The following is a 12,500-nucleotide window of genomic DNA, read 5'->3' on the forward strand; positions in this document are numbered from 1 at the left end:
TGAGCACATTTGATCTGAACTGATCTAACCTCTGGAAAACACGGCTCTGTTGCGCGCTCTACAGGCTCACACCCCCCAATCCAGCTCCAGAGCGACTCACAATCAACTAATAGCGCACATTTATGCCAGGCAATTGATTATGAACTAACTGTGCGTTCACACCGCCGCCGGCGAGAGCGTCAATGTGAAAATTGTCAAAATGTAAATTCTGTCATTAATTACTTACCCTCATGTGGTTGTGGTTGGAATGAAGATATTTTAGTGTAAATCTGATGCTCTGAAAGGCCTCCATTGGCTCAACTTTACACTCTCAAGACCCTTAAAAGACACTAAAGACTAAAGTTACAAAGTCTCACTACAGCGGCTCTACAATAACTTTATGAAGACGAGAATAGTTTTTGTGCGCAAAAAAACCCTAAATAACGACTTATATAGTGATGATGATTTCAAAACATGGCATCATGAAGATTCGAAGCGTTATGAATCAGTGAGTCGATTCAGCGGTTCAGAGCATTATGAATCAGTGAGTCGATTCAGCGGTTTGGAGCGTTATGAATCAGTGAGTCGATTCAGCGGTTCAGAGCATTATGAATCAGTGAGTCGATTCAGCAGTTTGGAGCGTTATGAATCAGTGAGTCGATTCAGCAGTTTGGAGCGTTATGAATCAGTGAGTCGATTCAGCGGTTTGGAGCGTTATGAATCAGTGAGTCGATTCAGCAGTTTGGAGCGTTATGAATCAGTGAGTCGATTCAGCGGTTTGGAGCGTTATGAATCAGTGAGTCGATTCAGTGGTTTGGAGCATTATGAATCAGTGAGTCGATTCAGCGGTTCAGAGCATTATGAATCAATGAGTCGATTCAGCGGTTTGGAGCGTTATGAATCAGTGAGTCGATTCAGCGGTTTGGAGCGTTATGAATCAGTGAGTCGATTCAGTGGTTTGGAGCGTTATGAATCAGTGAGTCGATTCAGCGGTTCAGAGCATTATGAATCAGTGAGTCGATTCAGCGGTTTGGAGCGTTATGAATCAGTGAGTCGATTCAGCAGTTTGGATCGCCAAATTTCAGCAGTTTGGTGGTTTGACACGCGATCCGAATCATGATTCGACTCTGATTCATAACGCTCTGAACCGTTGAATTGACTCACTGATTCATAACGCTTCAAAGCTTCATGATGCCGTGAATTTGAAAATCGTCATCACTATATAAGTCGTTATTTAGGGTTTTTTTGCGCACAGAAACTATTCTCGTCTTCATAAAGTTATTGTAGAGCCGCTGTAGTGAGATGGACTTTGTAACTTTAGTCTTTAGTGTCTTTTAAGGGTCTTGAGAGTGTAAAGTTGAGCCAATGGAGGCCTTTCAGAGCATCAGATTTACACTAAAATATCTTCATTTGTGTCTGAAGATGAACGGAGGTCTGACGGGTGTCCAACCACATGAGGCTCAGTCATTAATGACACAATTTACATTTTTGGGTGAACTAACCCTTTAAATGAAAATGCAGTCTTTAACTCATTGTGAAGTGAAATCACGCTGGTGTTTTCTCCTCTAGTGTGCCGTATATCGAGTGAATCGCTTCTCAAACAAGAACAAATGTAGGCGGGGCTTGATTGTGTTCAAGGGGAATTGATTGGATGGTTGTGGTTTGCTATTGGTGGATCTCATGTGAGTGACAGGTGGCCCCGCCCTCGTCATCAGAGAAGAGATGAAGTTATTCTGACTCAAGATTATTAACACAATAATGATACATCATTTGGAATAAAAACTAAACTGTTGTCTTTTCTCTCGCCAATGTCAGCCGAGCCTCTGGTCAGACAGGTGAAGAAGACTCGAATCAGCAGAGATGATTTTGACATCTTGAAGGTGATTGGCCGAGGGACCTTCAGCGAGGTGAGGGTGTGTGCTGGTTGTGTTATGAATCAGATGATTATGAATATGCACTGATGTGTGGATGTGCAGGTGGCTCTGGCCCGGATGAGGAACACACAGCAGGTGTACGCGCTGAAGATCATGAACAAATGGGACATGCTGAAGCGTGGAGAGGTAAACACAACACACACAACACAAACCAGCGCTTCTCTTCTCCAGAGAGCTTTGACTGTACTGATGTGTGTGTGTGTGTGTGTGTGTGTGTGTGTGTGTGTGTTCAGACGGCGTGCTGTCAGGAGGAGCGGGAGGTTCTGCTCAGAGGAGACCGCCGCTGGATCACTGAGCTGCATTACGCTTTCCAGGATGACAATTATCTCGTACGTCTTAAAAACTTAAACACTTAAAACACACCAGAATTATGATAATAATTCATAACTCATAACTCATCATAACTCAATACTTTACTTACTATGCACAAGCTGTGTAAGTGACTTTGGATGGAGGCGTCTGCCAGCTTACTGCATAAATGTAAATGTTTGGGCCCATTGTAGTTTTGCGGTGCATTTAATGAACCCTGTTTGTATGTTTCATATGAAGCCTGTGTGTAAGTGTGTCCAGTCATGAGCGTTTCTTCTCCTCTGCTCTGAAGTATCTGGTGATGGATTATTATGTGGGAGGAGACCTGCTGACGCTGCTGAGTAAGTTTGGGGATCGTATCCCGGAGGATATGGCTCAGTTCTACCTGGCTGAGATGGTGATGGCCATCGACTCCGTCCACAGACTTGGTTATGTGCACAGGTACCTCTGCTAATTGACTAACTAACCAACTAACCAACCGACCAACCAACTAATCAACCAACCAACTAACTAATCAATCAACCAACCAACTAATCAACCAACCAACTAATCAACCAAATACCAACCAACTAATCAACTGACCAACCAACTAACTAATCAGCCAACTAATCAATCAACCAACCAACTAAATAACTAACCAACTAACTAATCAACTTACCAACCAACTAATCAACTGACCAACCAACTAACCAACCAACCAACCAACTAATGAACCAACCATCTAAACAACCAACCAACCAACTAATCAACTAACTGACCAACCAACTAAATATCTAACCAACTAACTAACCAACAAACCATCTAATTAACCAACTAACTAACAAACCAACTAACTCACCAACCAACCAACAACTAACTAACTAACTAACCAACCAACTAACTAACCAACTAATCAATCAACCAACCTACCAACCAACTAATCAACCAACTAACCAACCAACCAACTCATCAACCAACCAAATAATCAACCAACCAACTAACCAACCAACGAATCAACTAACTGACCAACCAACCAACCAACTAATCAACCAACTAACCAACCAACTAATCAACTAACTGACCAACCAACTAAATATCTAACCAACTAACTGATTAAACTAACCAACCAACCATCTAATTAACCAACTAACTAATTAAACTAACCAACCGACTAACCAACTAACTAACTAACTAACTAACTACCTAACTACCTAACTTACTAACTAACTAACTAACTAACTAACTAACTAACTAACTAACCAACCAACTAACCAACTAATGAACCAACCAACTAATCAACTAACTGACCAACTAAATATCTAACCAACTAATCAACTAACTGACCAAACAACTAAATAACTAACCAACTAACTAACAAACCAACCAACTAATCAATCAACCAACTAAATAACTAAACAACTAACTAAACAACTAACCAACCAACTAAATAACAAACCAACTAACTAACAAACCAACCAACTAATCAATCAACCAACAAAATATCTAACCAACTAACTAACCAACTAACCAACCAACTAATCAACCAACCAACCAACTAACTAACCAACCAATCAACCAACCAACTAACTAACAAACCAACCAGCTAATCAATCAACCAACAAAATATCTAACCAACTAACTAACCAACCAACCAACCAACCAACCAACCATCTAATTAACCAACTAACTAACTAACTAACTAACTAACTAACTAACTAACTAACTAACTAACTAACTAATTAAAATAACCAACCAACCAACCAATCAACCAACCAACTAAATAACTAACCAACTAACTAACTAACTAACTAACTAACTAACTAACTAACTAACTAACTAACTAACTAACTAACTAACTAACTAACTAACTAACTAACTAACTAACTAACCAACTAACCAACCAACTAATCAATCAACCAACCAACACACCAACTAAATAACTAACCAACTAACCAACCAACCAACCAACCAACCAACTAACTAACCAACCAGCTAACCAAATAATATATCAAGTTAAGTGTTCATTGGAAGAAATATATATTATTTTGCCATGAAAATAGACCTGAACGGTTAATAAGTCAGTAATCCCTTGCTTCATTCAGTGTTTGAGTTCATATGATGATATGTAGGATGTTATATTCAGTCTGATGTGAGGTTATTAATGTGTGTCTCCTCCTGTAGAGACATTAAGCCTGATAACGTCCTGCTGACGGCCGATGGTCACGCGCGATTGGCTGACTTCGGCTCCTGTCTGCGGCTGGAGGATGATGGACTGGTGATGTCTGGTGATGCTCAGAGCTGTATTGAGTCCAGTGTGAGCGGCGGCTGACCTCACACTCGTGTGTTTCTCTGCACAGGTCCACTCTCCGGTGGCTGTGGGCACTCCAGACTATCTGTCCCCGGAGATCCTGCGGGCGCTGGAGGCCGGCGGCGGGTACGGCTCCGACTGCGACTGGTGGGCTCTGGGCGTCTGCGCATACGAGATGCTGCTGGGGACCACGCCCTTCTACGCAGAGTCCATCGCGGAGACCTACGCCAAAATAATACACTTCAAGGTAAAGCAGCAGAAGTCCTGTGACCAGATGTCTGAGGAGAGCAACGGTCCCATGTTCAAAGAATGATTCATTTAGAACGTTTAAAGAAACTGGATGTTTTGAACCTTCTAAGAATATTCACAAATAACGTCACCAACGAATCAACCAACCAACCAACCAACTAATCAACCAACTAACCAACCAACTAATCAACTAACCAACCAACTAATCAACTAATCAACTGACCAACCAACTAACTAACCAGCCAACTAATCAATCAACCAACCAACTAACTAACTAACTAACTAACAACCAACCAACCAACCAACCAACCAACTAAATAACTAACCAACTAACTAAACAACTAACCAACCAACTAATCAACTAATCAACTGACCAACCAACTAACTAACCAACTAATGAACCAACCAACTAATCAACCACCTAACCAACCAACTAATCAACTAACTGACCAACCAACTAAATATCTAACCAACTAACTAACCAACCAACCATCTAATTAACCAACTAACTCACCAACAAACCAACCAACCAACTAGCTAACTAACTAACTAACTAACTAACTAACTAACTAACCAACTAACCAACCAACCAACTAATCAATCAACCAACCTACCAACCAACTAATCAAACAACTAACTAATCAACCAACCAACTCATCACAACTCAACTCATAAACAACTAACCAACCAACTAATCAACTGACCAACCAACTAACTAACCAACTAACCAACCAACTAATCAACTAACTGACCAACTAACCATCTAATTAACCAACTAACTAACCAACCAACTAACTCACCAACCAACCAACCAACTAACTAACTAACTAACTAACTAACTAACTAACTAACTAACTAACTAACTAACTAACTAACTAACTAATCAATCAACCAACCAACCTACCAACCAACTAATCAAACAACTAACTAATCAACCAACCAACTCATCAACCAACCAACTAATCAACCAACCAACTAATCAAGTTCCCTCCCTCATTACTATAGTACGTTCCCTCCCTCATTACTATAGGACGTTCCCTCCCTCATTACTAAGGACGTTCCCTCCCTCATTACTATAGGACGTTCCCTCCTTCATTACTATAGGACGTTCCCTCCCTCATTACTATAGGACGTTCCCTCCCTCATTACTATAGGACGTTCCCTCCTTCATTACTATAGGACGTTCCCTCCTTCATTACTATAGGACGTTCCCTCCCTCATTACTATAGGACGTTCCCTCCCTCATTACTATAGGACGTTCCCTCCTTCATTACTATAGGACGTTCCCTCTCTCATTACTATAGAACGTTCCCTCCTTCATTACTATAGGATGTTCCCTCTCTCATTACTTTAGGACGTTCCCTCCCTCATTACTATAGGACGTTCCCTCCTTCATTACTATAGGATGTTCCCTCTCTCATTACTATAGGACGTTCCCTCCCTCATTACTAAGGACGTTCCCTCCCTCATTACTATAGGACGTTCCCTCCTTCATTACTATAGGACGTTCCCTCCCTCATTACTATAGGACGTTCCCTCCCTCATTACTATAGGACGTTCCCTCCTTCATTACTTTAGGACGTTCCCTCCCTCATTACTATAGGACGTTCCCTCTCTCATTACTATAGAACGTTCCCTCCTTCATTACTATAGGATGTTCCCTCTCTCATTACTTTAGGACGTTCCCTCCCTCATTACTATAGGACGTTCCCTCCTTCATTACTATAGGACGTTCCCTCCCTCATTACTATAGGACGTTCCCTCCCTCATTACTATAGGACGTTCCCTCTCTCATTACTATAGAACGTTCCCTCCTTCATTACTATAGGATGTTCCCTCTCTCATTACTTTAGGACGTTCCCTCCCTCATTACTATAGGACGTTCCCTCCCTCATTACTATAGGACGTTCCCTCTCTCATTACTATAGAACGTTCCCTCCTTCATTACTATAGGATGTTCCCTCTCTCATTACTATAGGACGTTCCCTCTCTCATTACTATAGAACATTCCCTCCTTCATTACTATAGGATGTTCCCTCTCTCATTACTTTAGGACGTTCCCTCCCTCATTACTATAGGACGTTCCCTCTCTCATTACTATAAGACGTTCCCTCCTTCATTACTATAGGACGTTCCCTCTCTCATTACTATAGAACGTTCCCTCCTTCATTACTATAGGACGTTCCCTCTCTCATTACTTTAGGACGTTCCCTCCCTCATTACTATAGGACGTTCCCTCTCTCATTACTATAGGACGTTCCCTCCTTCATTACTTTAGGACGTTCCCTCCCTCATTACTATAGGACGTTCCCTCCTTCATTACTATAGGACGTTCCCTCCCTCATTACTATAGGACGTTCCCTCCCTCATTACTATAGGACGTTCCCTCTCTCATTACTATAGGACGTTCCCTCCTTCATTACTTTAGGACGTTCCCTCCCTCATTACTATAGGACGTTCCCTCCTTCATTACTATAGGACGTTCCCTCCCTCATTACTATAGGACGTTCCCTCCCTCATTACTATAGGACGTTCCCTCTCTCATTACTATAGGACGTTCCCTCCCTCATTACTATAGGACGTTCCCTCCTTCATTACTATTGGACGTTCCCTCCCTCATTACTATAGGACGTTCCCTCCCTCATTACTATAGGACGTTCCCTCCCTCATTACTATAGGACGTTCCCTCCTTCATTACTATAGGACGTTCCCTCCCTCATTACTATAGGACGTTCCCTCCCTCTCATTACTATAGGACGTTCCCTCCCTCATTACTATAGGACGTTCCCTCCTTCATTACTATAGGACGTTCCCTCTCTCATTACTATAGGACATTCCCTCCCTCATTACTATAGGACGTTCCCTCCCTCATTACTATAGGACGTTCCCTCCCTCATTACTATAGGACGTTCCCTCCCTCATTACTATAGGACGTTCCCTCCTTCATTACTATAGGACGTTCCCTCTCTCATTACTATAGGACATTCCCTCCCTCATTACTATAGGACGTTCCCTCCCTCATTACTATAGGACGTTCCCTCCCTCATTACTATAGGACGTTCCCTCCCTCATTACTATAGTACGTTCCCTCCCTCATTACTATAGGACGTTCCCTCCTTCATTACTATAGGACGTTCCCTCTCTCATTACTATAGGACGTTCCCTCCCTCATTACTATAGGACGTTCCCTCTCTCATTACTATAGGACGTTCCCTCCCTCATTACTATAGGACGTTCCCTCCCTCATTTCTATAGGACGTTCCCTCCCTCATTACTATAGTACGTTCCCTCCCTCATTACTATAGGACGTTCCCTCCTTCATTACTATAGGACGTTCCCTCTCTCATTACTATAGGACGTTCCCTCCCTCATTACTATAGGACGTTCCCTCTCTCATTACTATAGGACGTTCCCTCCCTCATTACTATAGGACGTTCCCTCTCTCATTGCTATAGGACGTTCCCTCTCTCATTACTATAGGACGTTCCCTCCCTCATTACTATAGGACGTTCCCTCCCTCATTACTATAGGACGTTCCCTCTCTCATTACTATAGGACGTTCCCTCCCTCATTACTATAGGACGTTCCCTCCCTCATTACTATAGGACGTTCCCTCCCTCATTACTATAGGACGTTCCCTCTCTCATTACTATAGGACGTTCCCTCCCTCATTACTATAGGACGTTCCCTCTCTCATTACTATAGGACGTTCCCTCTCTCATTACTATAGGACGTTTCCTCCCTCATTACTATAGGACGTTCCCTCCCTCATTACTATAGGACGTTCCCTCCTTCATTACTATAGGACGTTCCCTCCCTCATTACTATAGGACGTTCCCTCTCTCATTACTATAGGACGTTCCCTCTCTCATTACTATAGGACGTTCCCTCCCTTATTACTATAGGACGTTCCCTCCCTCATTACTATAGGACGTTCCCTCCCTCATTACTATAGGATGTTCCCTCCCTCATTACTATAGGACGTTCCCTCCTTCATTACTATAGGACGTTCCCTCCCTCATTACTATAGGACGTTCCCTCCTTCATTACTATAGGACGTTCCCTCCCTCATTACTATAGGACGTTCCCTCCTTCATTACTATAGGACGTTCCCTCCCTCATTACTATAGGACGTTCCCTCCCTCATTACTATAGGACGTTCCCTCCCTCATTACTATAGGACGTTCCCTCCCTCATTACTATAGGACGTTCCCTCCCTCATTTCTATAGGACGTTCCCTCCCTCATTACTATAGGACGTTCCCTCTCTCATTACTATAGAACGTTCCCTCCTTCATTACTATAGGACGTTCCCTCCCTCATTACTATAGGACGTTCCCTCCCTCATTACTATAGGACGTTCCCTCCCTCATTACTATAGGACGTTCCCTCCCTCATTACTATAGGACGTTCCCTCCCTCATTTCTATAGGACGTTCCCTCCCTCATTACTATAGGACGTTCCCTCCCTCATTACTATAGGACGTTCCCTCCCTCATTACTATAGGACGTTCCCTCCTTCATTACTATAGGACGTTCCCTCCCTCATTACTATAGGACGTTCCCTCCCTCATTACTATAGGACGTTCCCTCCTTCATTACTATAGGACGTTCCCTCCCTCATTACTATAGGACGTTCCCTCCCTCATTACTATAGGACATTCCCTCCCTCATTACTATAGGACGTTCCCTCTCTCATTACTATAGGACGTTCCCTCCCTCATTACTATAGGACGTTCCCTCCTTCATTACTATAGGACGTTCCCTCTCTCATTTCTATAGGACGTTCCCTCCCTCATTACTATAGGACGTTCCCTCCCTCATTACTATAGGACGTTCCCTCCTTCATTACTATAGGACGTTCCCTCTCTCATTTCTATAGGATGTTCCCTCCCTCATTTCTATAGGACGTTCCCTCCCTCATTACTATAGGACATTCCCTCCCTCATTACTATAGGACGTTCCCTCTCTCATTTCTATAGGACGTTCCCTCCCTCATTACTATAGGACGTTCCCTCTCTCATTACTATAGGACGTTCCCTCCCTCATTACTATAGGACGTTCCCTCTCTCATTACTACAGGACGTTCCCTCCCTCATTACTATAGGACGTTCCCTCCCTCATTACTATAGGACGTTCCCTCTCTCATTACTATAGGACGTTCCCTCCTTCATTACTATAGGACGTTCCCTCCTTCATTACTATAGGACGTTCCCTCTCTCATTACTATAGGACGTTCCCTCCCTCATTACTATAGGACGTTCCCTCTCTCATTACTATAGGACGTTCCCTCTCTCATTACTATAGGACGTTCCCTCCCTCATTACTATAGGATGTTCCCTCTTTCATTACTATAGGACGTTCCCTCTCTCATTACTATAGGACGTTCCCTCCTTCATTACTATAGGACGTTCCCTCCCTCATTACTATAGGATGTTCCCTCTTTCATTACTATAGGACGTTCCCTCTCTCATTACTATAGGACGTTCCCTCCTTCATTACTATAGGACGTTCCCTCCCTCATTACTATAGGACGTTCCCTCTCTCATTACTATAGGACGTTCCCTCCCTCATTACTATAGGACGTTCCCTCTCTCATTACTATAGGACGTTCCCTCCCTCATTACTATAGGATGTTCCCTCTTTCATTACTATAGGACGTTCCCTCCTTCATTACTATAGGACGTTCCCTCCCTCATTACTATAGGACGTTCCCTCCCTCATTACTATAGGACGTTCCCTCCCTCATTACTATAGGACGTTCCCTCCCTCATTACTATAGGATGTTCCCTCTTTCATTACTATAGGACGTTCCCTCTCTCATTACTATAGGACGTTCCCTCCTTCATTACTATAGGACGTTCCCTCCCTCATTACTATAGGACGTTCCCTCTCTCATTACTATAGGACGTTCCCTCCCTCATTACTATAGGACGTTCCCTCTCTCATTACTATAGGACGTTCCCTCCCTCATTACTATAGGATGTTCCCTCTTTCATTGCTATAGGACGTTCCCTCCTTCATTACTATAGGACGTTCCCTCCCTCATTACTATAGGACGTTCCCTCCTTCATTACTATAGGACGTTCCCTCCCTCATTACTATAGGACGTTCCCTCTCTCATTACTATAGGACGTTCCCTCCCTCATTACTATAGGATGTTCCCTCTTTCATTACTATAGGACGTTCCCTCCTTCATTACTATAGGACGTTCCCTCCCTCATTACTATAGGACGTTCCCTCTCTCATTACTATAGGACGTTCCCTCCCTCATTACTATAGGACGTTCCCTCCCTCATTACTATAGGACGTTCCCTCCCTCATTACTATAGGACGTTCCCTCTCTCATTACTATAGGACGTTCCCTCCTTCATTACTATAGGACGTTCCCTCCCTCATTACTATAGGACGTTCCCTCCCTCATTACTATAGGACGTTCCCTCCCTCATTACTATAGGACGTTCCCTCCCTCATTACTATAGGATGTTCCCTCTTTCATTACTATAGGACGTTCCCTCCTTCATTACTATAGGACGTTCCCTCTCTCATTACTATAGGACGTTCCCTCTCTCATTTCTATAGGACGTTCCCTCTTTCATTACTATAGGACGTTCCCTCCTTCATTACTATAGGACGTTCCCTCCCTCATTACTATAGGACGTTCCCTCCCTCATTACTATAGGACGTTCCCTCTCTCATTACTATAGGACGTTCCCTCTCTCATTACTATAGGACGTTCCCTCCCTCATTACTATAGGATGTTCCCTCTTTCATTACTATAGGACGTTCCCTCTCTCATTACTATAGGACGTTCCCTCCTTCATTACTATAGGACGTTCCCTCCCTCATTACTATAGGATGTTCCCTCTTTCATTACTATAGGACGTTCCCTCTCTCATTACTATAGGATGTTCCCTCTTTCATTACTATAGGACGTTCCCTCTCTCATTACTATAGGACGTTCCCTCCCTCATTACTATAGGACGTTCCCTCCCTCATTACTATAGGACGTTCCCTCTCTCATTACTATAGGACGTTCCCTCCTTCATTACTATAGGACGTTCCCTCCCTCATTACTATAGGATGTTCCCTCTTTCATTACTATAGGACGTTCCCTCTCTCATTACTATAGGACGTTCCCTCCTTCATTACTATAGGACGTTCCCTCCCTCATTACTATAGGACGTTCCCTCTCTCATTACTATAGGACGTTCCCTCCCTCATTACTATAGGACGTTCCCTCCCTCATTACTATAGGACGTTCCCTCCCTCATTACTATAGGACGTTCCCTCTCTCATTACTATAGGACGTTCCCTCTCTCATTACTATAGGACGTTCCCTCCCTCATTACTATAGGATGTTCCCTCTTTCATTACTATAGGACGTTCCCTCTCTCATTACTATAGGACGTTCCCTCCTTCATTACTATAGGACGTTCCCTCCCTCATTACTATAGGACGTTCCCTCTCTCATTACTATAGGACGTTCCCTCCCTCATTACTATAGGACGTTCTCATCAGGAAACAACATCAGGAAACACCAGGAAACATCAGGAGGAAGCAGGAAATATCAGGAAACATCAGGAGGAAGCAGGAAACATCAGGAAACACCAGGAGGAAGCAGGAAACATCAGGAAACATCAGGAGGAAGCAGGAAATATCAGGAAACATCAGGAGGAAGCAGGAAACATCAGGAGGAAGCAGGAAATATCAGGAAACATCAGGAGGAAGCAGGAAACATCAG

General features: G+C 43.2%; 1 protein-coding gene across 1 annotated transcript in view; it reads left to right on the forward strand.

Annotated features, from left to right (window-relative positions):
* The window catches only part of dmpk (DM1 protein kinase), a gene marked incomplete at its 5' end in the record, with an annotated part of 37,607 nt that overhangs the window by 5,312 nt on the left and 19,795 nt on the right, over positions 1-12,500 (forward strand). The window contains 6 exons of the mRNA XM_079804049.1: positions 1,795-1,886; positions 1,956-2,039; positions 2,147-2,242; positions 2,515-2,663; positions 4,383-4,476; positions 4,559-4,756. Coding sequence (XP_079660175.1) covers positions 1,795-1,886; positions 1,956-2,039; positions 2,147-2,242; positions 2,515-2,663; positions 4,383-4,476; positions 4,559-4,756 — 713 coding nt within the window. The remainder of the gene's footprint in view (positions 1-1,794; positions 1,887-1,955; positions 2,040-2,146; positions 2,243-2,514; positions 2,664-4,382; positions 4,477-4,558; positions 4,757-12,500) is intronic.

This window comes from Gobio gobio (assembly GCF_949357685.1).
Source record: "Gobio gobio genome assembly, chromosome: 22".
Lineage (NCBI taxonomy): Eukaryota > Metazoa > Chordata > Actinopteri > Cypriniformes > Gobionidae > Gobio > Gobio gobio.